The 22,334-nt window shown below is 41.7% G+C and overlaps 2 protein-coding genes across 8 annotated transcripts in view; one reads left to right on the top strand and one right to left on the bottom strand.

The window, feature by feature from the left end:
- The window catches only part of LOC121571347 (heterogeneous nuclear ribonucleoprotein C), a 32,049-nt gene extending 27,833 nt beyond the window's left edge, over positions 1-4,216 (bottom strand). For 5 of the 7 annotated variants that reach the window (XR_006001696.2, XR_006001697.2, XM_041882758.2 and 2 more), the window contains exon 1: positions 4,002-4,216. The gene's annotated coding sequence lies outside the window, so the exon portion shown is untranslated. The remainder of the gene's footprint in view (positions 1-4,001) is intronic. The other 2 variants (XM_041882757.2, XM_041882760.2) reach the window with 1 other exon arrangement.
- Positions 4,217-11,985: 7,769 nt separating this feature from the next.
- Positions 11,986-21,171, top strand: LOC121572751 (gastrula zinc finger protein XlCGF46.1-like). The gene is made up of 2 exons (XM_041884776.2): positions 11,986-12,253; positions 19,326-21,171. The coding sequence occupies exons 1-2, from the start codon at positions 12,094-12,096 to the stop codon at positions 20,666-20,668; spliced, it is 1,503 nt and encodes a 500-aa protein (XP_041740710.1). The 5' UTR covers positions 11,986-12,093; the 3' UTR covers positions 20,669-21,171.
- Positions 21,172-22,334: the final 1,163 nt, after the last annotated feature.

The raw sequence follows: 22,334 nt of genomic DNA, 5'->3' as shown, positions 1-22,334 counted from the left end.
ACTGATCCTTTCTTTGTCAGTGGGCAAACGTACAAAATCAGCAGGGGATCAAATACTTTTTTCCCTCACTGTATTATTTTACAAGGACCGAAAAGAAACACACAGCATGTGGACTTCTTTCATGGCATCGAGCGCTTTAGGTTTATATTGTATGTTGGGGGTCCCCATTTCTGACCACCTTCAATGGTTACCTGCCTCCAATTTATTCCGTTCCCAGGTGACCAATTTCATCTGTTTCTTTTTTATCATGAAAAACAATTGGAAAAGTAGGGATTCAAAGTGAAATGCAAACTACTACGCTAATCAAAACTACAACAATGGAGAATAGTGATTGGCCATCACAACAGCAGCAGAAAACTCCTTGCTTTGGGGATTTCCAAAAGGGGAAAAAGGCTATTTCAAAAGGCTGAGAGAAAAAACGAACTGGATTCTAAATCGATGCCAACATGGAAGTGAAAAAAAACAGGAGACCAACTTACGATTTATCGCTGCTCCAAAAAATGTGCCTCAAATTAAAAAATGGGAAACAAAAAATAAACATTAAGAGAGCGCCTGTAATGTTGAACTGAACCCATATCAGAGGCTACCAACTATTCTAATGATGTTAAGAGGATTTTGAAACAAATTATTCAGATTTTATTAGTGATCATATACAGTGCATTCGGAAAGTATTTAGACCCCTTGACTTTTTCCACCTTTTGTTACTTTACAGCCTATTTCTAAAATAGATTAAATCGTTTTCCCCCCTCATCAATCTACACACAATACCCCATAATGACAAAGCAAAAACAAGTTTAGAAATTTTTGCAAATGTACCTCTGTAGCTCAGCTGGTAGAGCACGGCGCTTGTAACGCCAAGGTAGTGGGTTCGATCCCCGGGACCACCCATACACAAAAAAAAATTTATGCACGCATGACTGTAAGTCGCTTTGGATAAAAGCGTCTGCTAAATGGCATATTATTATTATTTACTAAAAATACTAAATTTAAATTTCACATTTACATAAGCATTCAGACCCTTTACTCAGTACTTTGTTGAAGCACCTTTGGCAGTGATTACAGCCTTGAGTCTTCTTGGGTATGACGCTACATGCTTGGCACACCTGTATTTGGGGAGTTTCTTCCATTCTTCTCTGCAGATCCTCTCAAGCACTGTCAGGTTGGATGGGGAGCGTCGCTGCACAGTTATTTTCAGGTCTCTCCAGAGATGTTCGATCAGGTTCAAGTCCGGGCTCTGGGTGGGCCACTCAAGGACATTCAGAGACTTGTCCCGAAGCCACTCCTGCGTTGTCTTGGCTGTGTGCTTAGGGTCATTGTCCTGTTGGAAGGTGAATCTTCGCACCAGTCTGAGGTCCTGAGTGCTCTGGAGCAGGTTTTCATCAAGGATCTCTCTGTACTTTGCTCTGTTCATCTTTCCCTCAAACCTGAATAGTCTCCCAGTCCCTGCCGCTGAAAAACATCCCCACAGCATGATGCTGCCACCACCATGCATCACCGTAGGGATGGTGCCAGGTTTCCTCCAGGCATGACGCTTGGCATTCAGGCCAAAGAGTTCAATCTTGGTTTCATCAGTTTGGCCAGGCGGCCAGCTCTAGGAAGAGTCTTGGTGGTTCCAAACTTCTTCAATTTAAGAATGATGGAGGCCACTGTGTTCTTGGGGACCTTCAATGCTGCAGAAATCTTTTGGCACTCTTCCGAAGATCTATGGCTCGACACAATCCTGTCTTGGAGCTCTACGGACAATTCCTTTGACCTCATGGCTTGGTTTTTCGTCTGACATGAACTGTCAACTGTGGGGCCTTATATAGACAGGTGTGTGACTTTCCAAATAATGTCCAATCAATAGAATTTACCACAGGCGGACTCCAATGAAGTTATAGAAACAGCTGAAGGATGCTCAATGGAAACAGGATGCACCTGAGCTCAATTTCGAGTCTCATAGCAAAGGGTCTGAATACTTATGTAAATAAGGTATTTCTGTTTTTATTTTAAGACATTTGCAAACATTTCTAAAAACCTGTTTTCGTCATTATGGTGTATTGTGTGTAGATTGATGTGGATTTTTATTTATTTAATCCATTTTAGAATAAGGCTGTAATGTAACAAAATGTGGAAAAAGTCAAGGTGTCTGAATACTCTGTATAGGCTATATATGAGAAGTGTTTTTGGTAAACATATACATATCTGTATTCTTTTCTAGTGTGGGGTGCAAAGGGCATCACTCTCAAGACTGTGGGTGCATCCCAATAATATCTCCTTTCTCCTGGTTCCTTACTTCCCACAAATCTAAAAGCAATGGATTGGTGGAGGCATGCGCAAGACTAGACAGGGTTTCCACCATATTTCTTATACCAGTTATTTCCTTTCAAATCAGTGAAGGGAAGAAGTGCACACTTTGGGAGAAAGTAGAGATAATTGGGACGTAGCCGGAGTCAAAATGTGTTGGATATATTTATACAGATATATTTATTTCCTTCATGACTTCTGATCCGACAGGACTTTGATGATGATCAAAGTAAAACGATGAAAAAACAATCTACTCCATCTAGTCAGTTATCGGTTGTAAAGGAGATTAGGGAAGGAGGACACAGAATTGGGACACAACCTAGGTCTAGGTAGGCCTTGTAAATAGAAGGCTCTGGGTAGGCCTATAGAGATGAGGTAATAAAAAATTAAATAATACCAAGACAGTGAAAAATAAACTCACTGAACTTTACATACTAACACAGTATATCTTCACAGCATCAATGCATATCAACACAATCTTAAAAGGGGCAATCTGCAATTGCTTCATCCATTTTGGGACTTATAAATTGTAAATACACATTGATTCTTGAAGAATATAACATTAAAATGCCTCATGAGCTTAGTTCAACTGTCATACCCCATCAATAACTCGAAATATAAGATTGTTTTACTCCAATGTTTGTAAACAACATAAAATGAAAACAAACACTGTATAGCCTCAAAACAAGGTTAAAACTATAATTTTGATATCATGGACTGTCAGTTCTTGCATCCATAGCTCAGTCTATATGAATTTAAGATTGGTTACATTTCTCCAGGCCCATCCCTCAGCTGTTACCACTTTGTTATTGTTTCAACTGCGGATTCTAGCAGAGGATATTTCCCACAAAATAAGCTTTGTTAAATGTTAATAGTAGGTCTAATGGACGTTGATAACATAGTAGTCTGACCACAACCATTTCACCAGGCTACACACTTGAATAATGTTCAATAAACAGCACAAATTATGGATGCATCTATTTCTCATTCTGCACAATATTTTAATGATTAATCATATCACAAAATGCAATGCAACGGTTGTCTATTTTTCCTCAAATGTCTTTGCGCGCCCAATAGAAAGTATTGTTTGTATTCCAATCCAGTGTAAACAAACGGACACTTTCACTCTTCATAGAGAGAAAAAATATTTCCTAAAAAAATTACGTAATTGTTTCCAGAATTAGGGCTACTGCAGAGGGTACTGCGAACCTCAAAAAGAACAAAGCCAAAAAGAAAACTAGAAAATATCTATGAGCAGTCAACTTCAACAACAGAAATTCAAGTTACAGGTGTGCTAAATATAAAGGTTGAGCTGCGTAAAACCTTTTAAAAAATGTAATTCCAGAAAAGGGAAAAGACGACCATGTTCACGCGACCGTCACGATCACATAATCATTTGTCCAGCCAGATTTGAAACAATCGTCGATCTTTCTTTTCATAAAAATAGGACCATGAACACACAAACTGCTTGTATGGTAAACTTGGAAAAAATGTAGTTTGAAAAGTATTAATTCGAAAAAGAAAAAAAATATCGCTTTCAGAGCTACCCAACACTAGTCCCCTCTGCAACGAAATGTACGCCATTAAAACCAACACAGATTCAGAATACAGCCAGAAAAATGCATTAAAAACAAAACAAAAAAAGTCCCAAAGACATCAGTTTAAAGTCAGGAAAAATTAAAATGAGAAAAATGCTCTCGATTCAAAATACTCACCAGGAGTTTAATAATTTAAAAAGGAGTACAATTTCGACGTTGTCTTACTTGGGGTGTCTTATATGATCCGTTTCCAATTCAGTAGGCTGCTACTACTGTAACATACCTTGGCTTGAACTGAAACAGTTATCACGAAATGGCGCTGTGTCTACACCATAGAGATAGATAAAGGACTCATCTTTGTATCTGTGCCATTATAGCGTCTGTGCCATCAAATGTCCATTTTGAAGTAGTTTCCTTCTTCACGATTGGCTGATCCCTTCTGATGACTCCGTTGGACATGACTCCAACAGGGTCACCAGGAGGGATCAGCCAATGAAGTTGGAAGACCCACCCAGTTGACTACATTAAAATGGTGGAAGCCCTCAATGGCGCTGCCCATGTTAATACGACCTTTTGGCCACTAGAGGCCTCTATCATACTCTATGGGCTACACATAGTAGATTGTGCACTCCTTACACTGGTATTTTATTTGATCTCCTCAGTAGAATGTGGTGTAATCACTTAGGATATTAGTGAATGTATCACTAAACCCCGCCTAAGAGGCGACTTCACATTCCATCTCTCAACAATAGCCTACCATCTGAAATGCACACATGCACACAAGTGCAATAGCCTGTATAGTACAAAATAACAAAAATACATTGATAGATCATTTTGTTTAAATTCATGTTCTTAAATACGTTTTCTTATAACAAAAATTACATGATTGATGTCACTAATAATGCTGTGTTAGTCTGACTATGAATAAGATTGTGGGCACTTTCGAGAGGATCACTTTTGTCAAGTCACCGCCTTTTCAAAGTGTGTTGCATTCAGGGGATAAACATTGTCTGACTTGCATCCACATGTCAACTGCATGAACTTTACAAAAATCATATGATCAAAGGTCATGACATTTTAACTGTAGCCTACTACGTTTCTGCAGTTGCTAGTTCTGAGTGATTAACCAAAATGTCAGTTATTTATCGTATTTTAAACTAATTGACCAACATTGGTTCAATTATTTTAATTCCATTTTGTTCCGATTTTTTCTATGAGCTCAATGCTCACATTGCGTTGCAGTTTCTGTACAGATAAATCAGATAATGCCCGAAATGTACGATGTAGTAGGGAGTTGTAGTTTACAACAGGCCAATGTTCTACATAGTTTAGCGCAGAAAACATAATTAACTACAATGACCACAATCCATTGTGCGGCTACTTGTCCGGTCAGTGTTTCTTTTACGTGTGCTATGCAAGAGATAGAAGAATGCAAGATGGATACATAGAAAGTAGTTGCTTCTCGAGATATTGGTATTCAGCAGTCATTAAAGTATGCCTTATTTACTTTGAAGAACTACTAAAATAGTGATTTTGTCAGACAGCATAGGGATCAGCTCTATAGAGTTGAGATGATGACCTGGAATAATATAAACGCAACATGCAACCATTTCAAAGATTTTACTCTTACAGTTCATGTAAGGAAATCAGTCCATTTAAATAAATAGATTAGGCCTTAATCTATGGATTTCACATGACTGGGAAAACAGATATGCATCTGTTGGTCACAGATACCTTTAAAAATAAAAGTAGGAGCGTGGATCAGAAAACGACAATGGGCCTCAGGATCTATTCACGGTATCTCTGGGAATTGAAATTGCCATTGATAAAATGTAATTGTGTTCATTGTCCCTAGTTTATGCCTGCCCATACCATAACCCCACCGCCACCATGGGGCACTCTGCTCATAACGTTGACATCAGCAAACCGTTCGCCCACACAACGCCATACAAGTGGTCTGCTGTTGTGAGGCCGGTTGGAAAGAAAGCTTAATTCTCTAAAACGATGTTGGAGGCGGCTTATGGTAGAGAAATGAACATTAAGTTCCCTGGCAACAGCTCTGGTGGACATTCCTGCAGTCAGCATGCAAATACCCCGCTCCCTAAAACTGCACATTTTAGAGTTGCCTTTTATTGTCCCCAGCACAAGGTGCACCTGTGTAATGATCATGCAGTTTAAACAGCTTGTTGATATGCCACACCTGTCAGGTGGATGGATTATCTTGGCAAAGGAGAAATGCTCACTAACAGGGATATAAACAAATGTGTGCACAAAAGTTGAGAGAAATAAGCCTCTACATGGGACCAACACTTTACATGATGCGTTTATATTTTTGTTCAGTGTATTTTAGTAGAACCCTCCCCCGGCTTAGATGGGGCTTAGACTCTTATGGGTTAAATAAATTATGAGAGGTTGGTGTGTTTTTTCACTATCTAATCATGGCATTGGGTTGTTAAATGACAGACATATAAAATGTATCACTTGATGCTTTCAATTCAGAGAGACAAAACGCCATACATCTGCCTCACTCTCAGAGAAATAAGTAGTATTGCTAGGTTGTACACAGTAACAAATAACTAAATGTTTTATAAGGACACATGACAATATTTAAAATTGTTTAACAATAATAATAATTAAATACAGTAATATGAGGTCTGTATGTAAAACATGTACATTTGACATACACTATATATACAAAAGTATGTGGACACCCCTTCAAATGAGTGGATTCGGCTGTTTCAGCCACACCCGTTACTGACAGGTGCATAAAATCGAGCACACAGCCATGCAATCTCCATAGACAAGCATTGGCAGTAGAATGGCCTTACTGAAGAGCTCAGTGACTTTCAACACGGCACCGTCATAGGATGCCACCTTTCCAACGAGTCAGTTTGTCAAAATTCTGCCCTGCTAGAGCTGCCCTGGTCAACTGTAAGTGCTGTTATTGTGAAGTGGAAACGTCTAGGAGCAACAAAAGCTCAGCCGCAAAGTGGTAGGCCACACAAGCTCACGGAAATGGACCGCCGACTGCTGAAGCGCGTAGCGCGTAAAAACCATCTGTCCACGGTTGCAACACTCACTACCGAGTTCCAAACTGCCCCTGGAAGTAACGTCAGCACAAGAACTGTTCGTTGGGAGCTTCATGAAATGGGTTTCCATGGCCGAGCAGCCGCACACAAGCCTAAGATCACCATGCGCAATGCCAAGCGTCGGCCGGAGTGGTGTAAAGCTTGCCACCATTGGACGCTGGAGCAGTGGAAACACGTTCTCTGGAGTGATGAATCACGCTTCTCCATCTGGCAGTCCGACGGACGAATCTGGGTTTGGCAGATGCCAGGAGGACGCTACCTTCCCCAATGCATAGTGCCAACTGTAAAGTTTGGTGGAGGAGGAATAATGGTCTGAGGCTGTTTTTCATGGTTCGGGCTAGGCCCCTTAGTTCCAGTGAAGGGAAATCTTAATGCTACAGCATACAATGACATTCTAGACGATTCTGTGCTTCCAACTTTGGGGCAACAGTTTGGGGAAGGCCCTTTCCTGTTTCAGCATGACAAAGCCCCTGTGCACAAAGCAAGATTATACTAAGCTATATGGAATTGTTTTAAGGTCATACCGAGGATCATTTAGCTATCTGATTTTGAATTTTAAGACCCCTTGAAGTATAAAAAATATATATACAGTGAGGGAAAAAAGTATTTGATCCCCTGCTGATTATGTACGTTTGCCCACTGACAAAGAAATTATCAGTCTATAATTTTAATGGTAGGTTTATTTGAACAGTGAGAGACACAATAACGACAAAAAAATCCAGAAAAATGCATGTCAAAGATATTATAAATTGATTTGCATTTTAATGAGGGAAATAAGTATTTGACCCCCTCTCAATCAGAAAGATTTCTGGCTCCCAGGTGTCTTTTAATCAGGTAACGAGCTGAGATTAGGAGCACACTCTTAAAGGGAGTGCTCCTAATCTCATCTTGTTACCTGTATAAAAGACAACCGTCCACAGAAGCAATCAATCATTCAGATTCCAAACTCTCCACCATGGCCAAGACCAAAGAGCTCTCCAAGGATGTCAGGGACAAGATTGTAGACCTACACAAGGCTGGAATAGGCTACAAGACCATCGCCATGCAGCTTGGTGAGAAGGTGACAACAGTTGGTGTGATTATCCGCAAATGGAAGAAACACAAAATAACTGTCAATCTCCCTCGGCCTGGGGCTCCATGCAAGATCTCAACTTGTGGAGTTGCAATGATCATGAGAATGGTGAGGAATCAGCCCAGAACTACACGGGAGGATCTTGTCAATGATCTCAAGGCAGCTGGGACCATAGTCACCAAGAAAACAATTGGTAACACACTACGCCGTGAAGGACTGAAATCCTGCAGCGCCCGCAAGGTCCCCCTGCTCAAGAAAGCACATATACATGCCCGTCTGAAATTTGCCAATGAACATCTGAATGATTCAGAGGAGAACTGGGTGAAAGTGTTGTGGTCAGATGAGACCAAAATCGAGCTCTTTGGCATCAACTCAACTCGCCGTGTTTGGAGGAGGAGGAATGCTGCTTATGACCCCAAGAACACCATAACCACCATCAAACATGGAGGTGGAAACATTATGCTTTGGGGGTGTTTTTCTGCTAAGGGGACAGGACAACTTCACCGCATCAAAGGGACGATGGACGGCGCCATGTACCGTCAAATCTTGGGTGAGAACCTCCTTCCCTCAGCCAGGGCATTGAAAATGAGTCGTGGATGGGTATTCCAGCATGACAATGACCGAAAACACACGGCCAAGGAAACAAAGGAGTGGCTCAAGAAGAAGCACATTAAGGTCCTGGAGTGGCCTAGCCAGTCTCCAGACCTTAATCCCATAGAAAATCTGTGGAGGGAACTGAATGTTCGAGTTGCCAAATGTCAGCCTCGAAACCTTAATGACTTGGAGAAGATCTGCACAGAGGAGTGGGACAAAATCCCTCCTGAGATGTGTGCAAACCTGGTGGCCAACTACAAGAAACGTCTGACCTCTGTGATTGCCAACAAGGGTTTTGCCACCGTACTAAGTCATGTTTTGCAGAGGGGTCAAATACTTATTTCCCTCATTAAAATGCAAATCAATTTATAACATTTTTGACATGCGTTTTTCTGGATTTTTGTTGTTGTTATTCTGTCTCTCACTGTTCAAATAAACCTACCATTCAAATTATAGACTGATCATTTCTTTGTCAATGGGCAAACGTACAAAATCAGCAGGGGATCAAATACTTTTTTCCATCACTGTACAAAAATTATTTGTTGAAAATGTATTTTTGGCCTTACTGCTATTAGTCCATACAAACACATTGAATAACAGATTCAGTACATGGAACAACAGATAGTCCTAAAAAATATCAAAAATAAGTTTGTTCTGAAGTGTCTCTCCTATAACTGAGAGATATAAGAAAGATCAGGAAATGTTTATTTATTTTTTACATGTATTTAACTCCATGTGTTTGGCATTAAACAATCTCCATATATACGTCCATTCATTTTTTCAACTGGTCCCGGGGACCTTCAGACGAGTCGTGTGAGGCCTGTGGGTGCGCCCTAAAACAAAACAACCGACACGTATAGTACATTCGGAAAGTATTCAGACCCCTTTACTTAATAAGGCTTAAAGCCTTATTCTAAAATGGATTAAATTGGGGGTTTTCGTCACCAATCTACACACAATACCCCATAATGACAAAATATGTAAGTATTCAGACCCTTTACTCAGTACTTTGTTGAAGCACCTTTGGCAGCCATTACAGCCTCGTCTTCTTGGGTATGACGCTACAAGCTTGTCACACCGGTATTTAGGGAGTTTCTCCCATTCTTCTCTGCAGATCCTCTCAACCTCTGTCAGGTTGCATGGGGAGTGTCGCTGCACAGTTATTTTCAGGTCTCTCCAGAGATGTTCGATCTGGTTCAATTCCGGGCTCTGGCTGGGCCACTCAAGGACATTCAGAGACTTGTCCCAAAGCCACTTGTCTTGGCTGTGAGCTTAGGGTCGTTGTCCTGTTGGAAGGTGAATCTTTGCCCCAATCTGAGGTCCTGAGCGCTCTGGAGCAGGTTTTCATCAAGGATCTCTCTGTACTTTCCTCTGTTCATCTTTTCCTCGATCCTGACTAGTCTCCCAGTCCCTGCCACTGAAAAACATCCTCACAGCATGATGCTGCCACCACCACCATGCTTCACCGTAGGGATGGTGCCGGTTTTCCTCCAGACGTGACGCTTGGCATTCAGCCAAAAGAGTTCAATCTTGGTTTCATCAGACCAGAGAATCTTGTTTCTCATGGTCTGAGAGTCCTTTAGGTGCCTTTTGGCAAACTCCAAGCGGGCTGTCATGTGCTTTTTACTGAGGAGTGGCTTCCATCTGACCACTCTACCTTCCTTCTGGAAGGTTCTCCCATCTCCACGGAGTAACTCTGGAGCTCTGTCAGAGTGACCATTGGGTTCTTGGCCACCTCCCTGACCAAGGCCCTTCTCCCCCGATTGCTCAGTTTCAAGTCTCATAGCAAAGGGTCTGAATACTTATGTAAATAAGGTATTTCAGTTATTTTTTTATTTTTTTACTGTATTCACTTTGTCATTATGGGGTATTGTGTGTAGATTGATGAGAAAAAATAATAATTTGATCAATTTTAGAATAAGGCTGTAACTTAACAAAATGTGGAAAAAGTCAATGGGTCTGAATACTTTCAGAATGCACTGTATATATTTTATATTTTTGAAGTACCTCATGGCGGGACTGATCCCAAAATTTGAAGCAATGATCCAAAGACATGAAATGATTAACTTCTGGAGAAAGGAAGGGGTCTAAATACTTTCCGAATTCACTGTACATGTTCCTGAGAGACTCACCTTTGTACAGAGGGGTCATATTAGTGTATAGCCCAAACGGTTCGGATGCTACAGACAGAAGTTGGCAGATCGGCTGAACTGACTTCAGACCAGTCTCCAGACACTTTTGGAGGTCGTAGAGCAAAACGGGGAACACCATCATGTTCGTGAGAGTCTCATCGTTCCATAGAGGGGTTATAATAGTTCAGATGCTACAGATGATTTTGTGAGAAGACCGATTTTCAGGATGTCTCATGGTCTGACAAATACCGCTCTAGCTCTATCACCTTTCACATGCAGATGTGGAAGTGCGACAAAGACGGATGCGGTGGATTGAGACACATCCAATGCAACAACAACAAAAAATATATCTCTATCTTAAATTGACAGAGTTTCATTAGGATTTTTTGATTATGCTATTTAGATTTCCGCTGTGGCGCGGAAAACGACTCTAGGGGACATTTTGCAGTTGCAAAATTATTTTTATGTGAAATGAAAGTAAAGGGCTTTATGTTTCTAGAACTGTATTGCAATGGAGAATCAATTCACATTTAGATGGAGTATTTGGCTGTTTTGGCTGCCAGAGCCCGTCTACCTCTGAAAAATAACATATAAGGTCCTTGGACCTTAGGGAGTAATGGTAGGCTCACCTATACTCATTAAGAGTATGTTCCTGGGCTAAGGCAGACAGACCCTAAAGACCCAAACTCTGCACAAACTGACTCACACAGGAGATAAATTATTCATCTGTGGGGACTGTGGGAAAAGCTTCAGTTTCAAAGGTTACCTAAGGAAGCACAAACTAACTCACACAGGAGAGAAACCATTTAGCTGTGGAGAATGAATGGTCAGACTGATGTTATTGTTGATACATTAAATATATACTTTCCAGAATAGATCTCCTTCCATTTGTCAAATACTATTTCTCATGCATTTTCACCTAATTCTGCTAATTCATGATATAGATGTATTATTTTATGGAGTATTGATATACAATCGACTCCTGAGAAGTAATTGATTCTCCCAGATCATCCCGTACTTATGATAACGATTAGTTACCGGAGTGTAACTCCAGTTCTATGAGTGGAGCGGAGCCCCATAGGGGAGCTAGAACCACTGTTTGTCTAATGTTTTTTTTATTTTTATGTAGTCATCGTTTCCCTTTACTCGTCTGTAGGATGGCTACCTTGCACAGTAGCAAACCCCCAACCAGCTGGCGGCGCTGTTATGCGTTTCTGGACTTGCCACGCATTAGAACTAAGGTATCTTCTAAAAATCCTTGAGTATAACACGGAAGTAGGATTTGAGACGAATTTGTTTTGATTTTGAACGTTCATTGTGTGGAGTAAAGAAATACCAACTGACTCAATTGAATTTGCTACCCAACACTAATTTGATAGAAAATGTCTAAACTAGAGTTGTTGCGTGTGTTTTTGAATGAGCGTTTAATGGCTACTGCTGTGGAGATTTTCGGGGCAGTTGAGAAAACGGTAGTTGTGTACCAGGAGGAGAATGATCGGCTACGGAGACTGCTGCGGATCACACCGAAGATAACATGTATAGGTTCGTATGTATACTGAACCAAAATATAAACGCAACATGTAACAATTTCAAAGATTTTACTGAGTTACAGTTAATATAAGGTAATCAGTCAATTGAAATAAATTAATTTGGCCCTAATCTATGGATTTCACATTACTGGGAATACAGATATGCGTATGTTTGTCACAGATACCTTTAAAATAAAAAGGTAGGGGCGTGGATCAGAAAACCAGTCAGTATCTGGTGTGACCACAATTTGCCTCATGCAGTGCAACACATCTCCTTCACATAGAGTTGATCAGGCTGTTGATGGTGGCCTGTGGAATGTTGACCAACTCTTCAATGGCTGTGCAATGTTGCTGGATATTTGCGGGAACTGGAACACGCAGTCGTAGTTGTCGATCCAGAGCATCCCCAAACATGCTCAATGGGTGACATGTCTGATGAGAATGTAGGCCATGGAAGAACTGGGACATTTTCAGCTTCCAGGAATTGTGTACAGATCCTTGCAACATGGGGCCGTGCATTATCATGCTGAAACATGAGGTGATGGCGACGGATAAATGGCACGACAATGGGCCTCAGGATCTCATCACGGTATCTCTGTGCATTCAAATTGCCATTGATAAAATGCAATTGTGTTCATTGTCAGTAGCTTATGCCTGCCCATACCATAACCCCACCGCCACCATGGGGCACTGTGTTCACAATGTTGACATCAGCAAACTGCTCGCCCACGAGACACCATACACACAGAAGTCGGTTATGATGGTGAACTGCAGTCAGGTCAAGACCCTGGTGAGGATGACGAGCACACGGATGAGATTCCCTGAGATGGTTTCTGACAGTTTGTGCAGAAATTCTTCGGATGTGCAAACCCACAGTTTCATCAGCTGTCCGGGTGGCTGGTCTCAGACGATCCCGCAGTTGAAGAAGCTGGATGTGGAGGTCCTGGGCTGGCGTGGTTACACGTGGTCTGCGGTTGTGAGGCCGGTTGGACTTACTACCAAATTCTCTAAAACGAGAGAAATGAACATTACATTTTCCGGTAACAGCTCTGGTGGACATTCCTGCAGTCAGCATGCCAATTGCACACTCCCTCAAATCTTGAGACATCTGTGACATTGTGTTGTGTGACAAAACTGCACATTTTAGAGTGGCCTTTTATTGTCCCCAGCACAAGGTGCACCTGTGTAATGATCATGCTGTTTAATCAGCTTCTTGCTATGCCACACCTGTCAGGTGGATGGAATATCTTGGCAAATGAGAAATGTTCACTAACAGGGATGTAAACAAATTTGTGCACAACATTTGAGAGAAATACGCTTCTTGTGCATATGGAAAATTTCTGGGATCGTTTATTTCAGCTTATGAAACATGGGACCAACACTTTACATGTTGAGTTTTTATTTTTGTTCAGTATATAATTTTACATAAGAAATGTCAGTTTGTAATTTTTGAACATTTGGAAATGAATTCAAATTGATTATTTAAGAGGTTGGCTTATTTGGAACACCCATGCATGGGCTTAAAGGGTACACTTGGTACCCATTAAGCCTAGTCTGGACTTTTCACATATTTTATGAAATATTTTATCTTATAAAAAAAAAATGTGTAAGTAAAGTCATGAAACTTCACGAGAGATTAATCTGTCATTTTATATGTACTTCTCCTACAAAAATTAGGGCAGTATATGTTAGAAATGTCTAAACTTCGATTTTGGTGCACTTAGTAGGTACACTTAATAGGTATACTGTGAAGGTACTTCACACTTAAGGAAGTTAAGCTACGTGAAAGCCACCCTTAAGAAAATATAGTTTACTTGAAGGCCTAGTGCAGTCAAAAACGTGATTTTCCTGTATTTTATATTTCCACACTATGAGGTTGGAATAATGCTGTGAAATTGTGAAAATTATGATAATGCCCTTTTAGTGTAAGAGCTGTTTGAAAAGAGCCTGACATTTCATCCCGTTTCGGTGGGATGGAGTTTTGGCCTACCTGGTGACATCACCAGGCGGTAAATTAGTTAATAGACCAATAAGAAAGAGTTCCAAACTTCTCTGCCAATAACAGCTACTTTTAGTTTTTTTAGCCAATTTTTGCGATCAGAAGACAAATAACTTTGTTTTTACAGCCTCTTTTTTTTGTACATAATACACACATTTGACATACATGGCACTTTTTTTACACAGCAAAAATATAGTTATTTGTTATACATCAGGATAGGGCTCAATTCAAATTGAAGGCAGTCAATTCAGAAAATAAACTAAAATTACAAATGATTTTCAATTCCTTCTTAATAAACTGACAAGTAGAAGCTATTTATTTCAAATTTATTTACATTTCTGAATTTAAAAAAATATATATTTCCTGAATTGACTGCCTTTAATTCGAATTGAGCCCAACTCTGACATCTGGATAGATAGTACTTAAACATATCAGGTAAACGTGATATAGTGTTTTTAGTCATAACTATTATAAATCATGAGCTTTTAATCTTACCCCTCAGCTACCCTCAGCCCCACCCCACGTATTTCTGTAGACCACCCTCTTATGATTTCCATGTGCCATTTATTTTTCAACTGTGCTATGTTGTTTCACATAAATTCTGAACCGTTGTAATTGCATAGTATCTACAGATTGTAAGTCAAAGATTAATATTTTTACTGAAGAGTTATTTTTTGTTGATTGACTATGGTTTTCCTAATCTCCCAACAGTGCTATTTGTATGGTTAGTTTTAGGTGAGTGGTGTGATTTTTCAGCCATTCATGAACCTGTGACCAGAAACAAGCTACATAGGGGCAATACCAGAATAAATGATCTAGTGATTCTGTCTCTTCGCAGCTATAAAAGCTAGTTTTCAGTATTCCCAACCCCACTCAGAACACTCCCAGACAGTCCTATCAAAAATTTAGAAATTGCTCTTTCACCAAAAGTATGTGGACACCTGCTCGTTGAACTTCTCATTCCAAAATCATGGGCATTAATATGGAGTTGGTTCCCCCTTTGCTGCTATAACAGCCTCCACTCTTCTGGGAAGGCTTTCCACTAGATGTTGGAAAATTTCTGTGGGGACTTCCATTCAACCACAAGAGCATTATTGAGGTCGGGCACTGATGTTGGGCGATTAGGCCTGGCTCACAGTCGGCATTCCAATTAATCCCAAAGGTGTTCAATAGGGTTGAGGTCAAGGCTCTGTGCAGGCCAGTCAAGTTCTTCCACACTGATCTTGACAAACCATTTCTGTATGGACCTCGCTTTGTGCACGGGGGCAGTGTCATGCTGAAAAAGGAAAGGGCCTTCCCCAAACTGCTGCCACAAAGTTGGAAGCACAGAATCGTCTAGAATGTCATTGTATGCTTTAGTGTTAAGATTTCCCTTCAATGCAACTATGGGGCCTAGCCAGAACCATGAAAAACAGCCCCAGACCATTATTCCTCCTCCACCAAACTTTACACTTGGCACTATGCATTGGGGCAGGTAGTGTTCTCTTGGCATCCGCCAAACTCAGATTCGTCAGTTGGACTGCCAGATGTTGAAGGGTGATTCATTACTCCAGAGAACGCGTTTCCACTGCTCCAGAGTCCAATGGCGGCAAGCTTTACACCACTCCAGCCGACGCTTGGCATTGCGCATGGTGATCTTAGGCTTGTGTGCGGCTGATCGGCCATGGAAACCCATTTCATGAAGCTCTTCAGCACTCGGCACTCCCATTCTGTGAGCTTGTGTGTCCTACCACTTCGCTGCTGAGCCGTTGTTGCTCCTAGACATTTCCACTTCACAATAACAGCACTTACAGTTGACCAGGGCAGCTCTAGCAGGGCAGAAATTTGATGAACTGACTTGTTGGAAAGGTGGCATCCTATGACAGTGCGAAGTTGAAAGTCACTGAGCTCTTCAGTAAGGCCATTCTACTGCCAATGTTTGTCTATGGAGATTGCATGGCTGTGTGCTCTATTTTATACACCTGTCAGCAACAGGTGTGGTTGAAATAACCAAATCCACTAATTTGAAGGGGTGTCCACATACTTTTGTATATATAGTGTATTATTTTTATTTTTTACCATTTTCATTTAAAACAAATCACAGTAAGGTACTTAATGTCACCCAGAAATTATTTGATGTTGAGGTAAAAACGTCTGCATTTGACTTTTAACTCAAGTTACTTTTAAAAAGTAGTTCACAAACTACTTAGAGATAAATTATCATATCTAAATCTGAAATGACATAGACTACCTATTGCAAGAACAGAATGTGTAATTTTGCCTATTAAAAACAAAAACTACTTCAAGTGAGGATTAAGTAGGTCTGATACTGAAAAAGCAAGTTCCAGTAGTTAGCAACACCTCTACATGGCAAAAAAGTGTTTAACTTCTGAAAACACTACCAAGATTTTAATTTAGTTAAATTACCACCAAGATACTGCAAAATGTAATTAAATGAGTCCCGAGTGGCGCAGTGGTCTAAGGCAGGTAGGTACGACAGATCCTGGTTCGAATCCAGGCTCTGTCGTAGCCGGCCGCGACCGGGAGACCCATGGGGCGGCGCACAATTGGCCCAGCGTCATCCAGGGTAGGGGAGGGAATGGCCGGCGGGGATGTAGCTCAGTTGGTAGAGCATGGCGTTTGCAACGCCAGGGTTGTGGGTTCGCTTCCCACGGGGGGTATGAAAAATAAAAAAATGTAAATGTAAATGACTTGTTAAAGGCCCGGTACAGTCAAAATTTAGTTTTTCCTGTTTTGTATCATATTGTACAACAGCTGATGAAGCGAACGCTGTAATAGTGTGAAAAAATGTGATCATTGTTAATTCCTGATACTTGCTGGTTGAAAATACAATCTACACAGGACCTTCTAATCGGCCTGTTTGCATGGGTGGGAGTTTTGGCTTGCCTGGTGATATCACCAGGTGGTAAATTGGTTTATAGACCGATAATAAAGAGGGTTCCAAACCTCTCTGCCAATAACAGCTATTTTTAAGTTTCCCCCTCCCCATTCAGACCACTCCCAGACAGTCCTAGCCACATTTTTGTTTAAGAGCAATTTTGGCCATTTTAATGGAAAACTATTACAGTAAGATACCTAATTGTTACCCAGAAATGATTTGATATTTATTTAAAAACAGCTGCATTGGGCCTTTAAACTACATGTAGTTCACTACTCCCCAACACTGCCAATTAGCTAGGCAGGCCAAATCATAGCACTTTTTGGGGCTCATTCGGCAGTTTTTACCTGATTTAAGTAGATCTCTGTTGAAAAATTGTCTTAAAAGTACAATTTACACTGCTCAAAAAAATAAAGGGAACACTTAAACAACACATCCTAGATCTGAATAAATGAAATAATCTTATTAAATACTTTTTTCTTTACATAGTTGAATGTGCTGACAACCAAATCACACAAAAATGATCAATGGAAATCAAATTTATCAACCCATGGAGGTCTGGATTTGGAGTCACCCTCAAAATTAAAGTGGAATACCACACTACAGGCTGATCCAACTTTGATGTAATGTCCTTAAAACAAGTCAAAATGAGGCTCAGTAGTGTGTGTGGCCTCCACGTGCCTGTATGACCTCCCTACAACGCCTGGGCATGCTCCTGATGAGGTGGCGGATGGTCTCCTGAGGGATCTCCTCCCAGACCTGGACTAAAGCATCCGCCAACTCCTGGACAGTCTGTGGTGCAACGTGGCGTTGGTGGATGGAGTGAGACATGATGTCCCAGATGTGCTCAATTGGATTCAGGTCTGGGGAACGGGCAGGCCAGTCCATAGCATCAATGTCTTCCTCTTGCAGGAACTGCTGACACACTCCAGCCACATGAGGTCTAGCATTGTCTTGCATTAGGAGGAACCCAGGGCCAACCGCACCAGCATATAGTCTCACAAGGGGTCTGAGGATCTCATCTCGGTACCTAATGGCAGTCAGGCTACCTCTGGCGAGCACATGGAGAGCTGTGCGGCCCCCCAAAGAAATGCCACCCCACACCATGACTGACCCACCGCCAAACCGGTCATGCTGGAGGATGGCAAATGCCAAACGTCCTGCACGGTGTTGGGCTGTAAGCACAACCCCCACCTGTGGACGTCAGGCCCTCATACCACCCTCATGGAGTCTGTTTCTGACCGTTTGAGCAGACACATGCACATTTGTGGCCTGCTGGAGGTCATTTTGCAGGGCTCTGGCAGTGCTCCTCCTGCTCCTCCTTGCACAAAGGCGGAGGTAGCGGTCCTGCTGCTGGGTTGTTGCCCTCCTAAGGCCTCCTCCACGTCTCCTGATGTACTGGCCTGTCTCCTGGTAGCGCCTCCATGCGCTGACAGACACAGCAAACCTTCTTGCCACAGCTCGCATTGATGTGCCATCCTGGATGAGCTGCACTACCTGAGCCACTTGTGTGGGTTGTAGACTCTGTCTCATGCTACCACTAGAGTGAAAGCACCGGCAGCATGACCAAGTGACCAAAACATCAGCCAGGAAGCATAGGAACTGAGAAGTGGTCTGTGGTCACCACCTGCAGAACCACTTCTTTATTGGGGGTGTCTTGCTAATTGCCTATCATTTCCACCTGTTGTCTATTCCATTTGCACAACAGCATGTGAAATGTATTGTCAATCAGTGTTGCTTCCTAAGTGGACAGTTTGATTTCACAGAAGTGTGATTGACTTGGAGTTACATTGTGTTGTTTAAGTGTTCCCTTTATTTTTTTGAGCAGTGTATATTCCCAAAACATAAGTTGAAAATGATAACATACTGTTGCTGCTTCCTGTTGTCATGGATTTTTGATGTATTGCTCAGTATCAAAACCCTGGTTTTAAATGTCCAATTTCATAACCAATATGCTGAATTAAGTTGTGATATTTGACCAAAACATAAAAAAATACTCTCTACACGTCACACTTGTGTTCAGATAACTTGTATTTTGCTCAATTAGCACCTTATAATATACCACATACTATTTGTGTATGTTTAGTGTAGCTAGGTGTACTCAGGTATGTCTAAAGGCTGTATAGATTATAGAGATCTATGATTCAAGTATACTATTTCATTTTGTGTTATATAGATAACCTCTGTTCCTTCTTTTCTTCGCTCCAGACTCCCTGCAGCTCTCTCCCGTAGTTTCTGAAGAGGAGGTTCCCCCTGAGCAGCAGCACTGTGAGCAGGAGTGGAGTCTCAGTCTGGGGCAGGAGGACCTAGAGCACACACAGATTAAAGAGGAACAGGAGAAACTCGGCACCAGTCTGGAGGAAGAGCAGCTTCAAAGGCTGGAGGCTGATATCATAGAGTTTAAATTCACTCCTTTCTGTGTGAAAAGTGAATGTGATCAGGAGGACCCACTTTGGTCCTTGACTCTTCCCCAAAACCAGACTATGGAGAACAGAGAGAGTGACTCTAAACCAGTGGATCCTAAACCTTTTGGCACTGTGACCCACCTAAAGGGTCTCGACAATCCCTGTGGCCCTCCAGATAATCAAAACAATGACTCCAGCCACTGCTCAGTCATAAGCCGCGACCCAGTAGGACTTGACAGCAGCCCACCATTGGGGGAACACTATTCCAAACCCATCACCACGTCTAGAAAAACTCACCGCTGCTGTGACTGTGGTGAAACGTTTTCTCTGAAAGCTGACCTGCAGAGGCATGTTACTCTCCCCAAGAAGAGACCCAGTGAATGCTGCTTCTGCAATACACACTACAACTCCACCTGTAAACTGAAGGCCCATGTCCAACTCTGTCACAGTGGGAAACCCTGCACCTGTCCTGTTTGTGGCAAGACCTTCAAACTGAAAGGAGATCTGTCCAAGCACATGATGATTAACACAGAAGAGAAACCATTTAGCTGTGTTGACTCTGGGAAGAGCTTCAATCTCAAAGAACACTTAACCGTGCATATACTGACTGACGCAGAAAAGAAACCATTTAGCTGTGGTGTCTGTGGAAAAGGCTTTAGTCAGAAGGGGTCCCTTAAGAAGCATATATTTACTCACACAGGAGAGAAACGATTTAGCTGTAGTGACTGTGGGAAAGGCTTCAATCAGAAGTGGACCCTATCTGAACATATACGTACTCACACAGGAGAGAAACCATTTAGCTGTGGTGACTGTGGGAAAAGCTTCAATTTGAAGGGGAACCTAAGGAAGCATAAACTGACTCACACAGGAGATAAACCATTTAGCTGTGGTGACTGCGGGAAAAGCTTCAATTTGAAGGGGAACCTAAGGAAGCATAAACTCACTCACACAGGAGAGAAAACATTTAGCTGTTGTGACTGTGGGAAGAGCTTCAATCTCAAGCAACACCTAAACATGCATAAATTGACTCACACAGGAGAGAAACCATTTAGCTGTGGTGACTGTGGGAAAAGCTTCACTCAAAAGTCTAGCCTGCTGACGCATATGAAAACCATCCACAAAGGAAGAAACCAGGATGAAAATTGATAAAGCAATTAAATTAGGACAAAGAGATCTTATGTAAGAAGAGGGGAATGTGCAGGATGTGCACATCACTCTACATCCGGCTGTACAGTTAATATGTTGCTGTGTTTTGTATATATATATATATATATATTTTTTTTTTTTGGGGGAATGGCAACGTTGCAAGGGGAGATCATGCTGTCATAATGCATTTGATGTAATGAATTGTAGGTCCATTTTGAATCTGTAGAATGACTACATTACCCATAATGCTAATTGACTAGATTTTACAAAAGTACCATGGCAATTATGCATCACAATAATAATATGCATTTTCACAACATGCAGCAATCCATGGTATAGAAGGTACGGTAACACTTTACTTGACATCCAGCGTCATAACACATTATGACACGGTCATAACCCATTATGACACAATCATAACCGCTTTACGGCTGGTTATGACACCTACAGTGCATTCGGAAAGTATTCAGACCCCTTGACTTTTTCCACTTTTTTGTTACGTTACAGCCTTATTCTAAAATGGATTTAAAACACCCCCCCCCCCCATAATGACAAAGCAAAAACTGGTTTTTAGAAATGTTTGCAAATTTATTACAAATTAAATGAAATATCACATATATACCGTGGCTTGCGAAAGTATTCACTCCCCTTGGCATTTTTCCTATTTTGATGCCTTACAACCTGGAATTAAAATTGTTTTTTGGGGGGTTTGTATCATTTGATTTACACAACATGCCTACCACTTTGAAGATGCAAAATATTTTTTCTTGTGAAACAAACAAGAAATAAGACAACAAAACAGAAAACTTGAGCATGCATAATTATTCACCCCCCCAAAGTCAATGCTTTGTAGAGCCACCTTTTGTAGCAATTACAGATGCAATTATCTTTGGGTACAGTGGGGAAAAAAAGTATTTAGTCAGCCACCAATTGTGCAAGTTCTCCCACTTAAAAAGATGAGAGAGGCCTGTAATTTTCATCATAGGTACACGTCAACTATGACAGACAAAATGAGGAAAAAAAGGGTAGGTAACAACACATCTGCCACGCTGATCCTCAACACGGGGGCCCATCAGGGGTGCGTGCTCAGTCCCCTCCTGTACTCCCTGTTCACCCATTACTGCATGGCCAGGCACGACTCCAACACCATCATTAAGTTTGCCGACAACACAACAGTGGTAGGCCTGAACACCGACAACGATAAGACAGCCGATGGGGAGGAGGTAAGAGACCTGGCTGTGTGGTGCCAGGATAACAACCTCTCCCTCAACGTGACCAAGACAAAGGAGATGATTGTGGACTACAGGGAAAAAAAGAGGACTGAGCACGCCCCCATTCTCATCGACGGGGCTGTAGTGGAACAGGTTGAGAGCTTCAAGTTCCTTGGTGTCCACATCACCAACGAACTATCATGGTCCAAACACACCAAGACAGTCGTGAAGAGGGCACAACAAACCCTATTCCCCCTCAGGAGACTGAAAAGATTTGGTATGGGCCCTCAGATCCTCAAAAAGTTCTACAGCTGCACCATCGAGAGCATCCTGACTAGTTGCATCACCGCCTGGTATGGCAACTGCTCGGCCTCCGACCGCAAGGCACTACAGATGGTAGTGCGTACGGCCCAGTACATCACTGGGGCCAAGCTTCCTGACATCCAGGACCTCTA

The sequence above is a fragment of the Coregonus clupeaformis genome, chromosome 8 (assembly GCF_020615455.1).
Source record: "Coregonus clupeaformis isolate EN_2021a chromosome 8, ASM2061545v1, whole genome shotgun sequence".
Lineage (NCBI taxonomy): Eukaryota > Metazoa > Chordata > Actinopteri > Salmoniformes > Salmonidae > Coregonus > Coregonus clupeaformis.
Note: the sequence above shows the minus strand (reverse complement) of the source record. Positions and strands in the feature narration are given on the sequence as shown.

Coding starts and splice junctions, on each gene's coding strand:
- LOC121572751 (XM_041884776.2), top strand. CDS start 12,094: ATGTCTAAACTAGAGTTGTTGCGTGTGTTTTTGAATGAGCGTTTAATG. Junction 12,254..19,325: donor ACCGAAGATAACATGTATAG/GTTCGTATGTAT, acceptor TCTTCGCTCCAG/ACTCCCTGCAGCTCTCTCCC.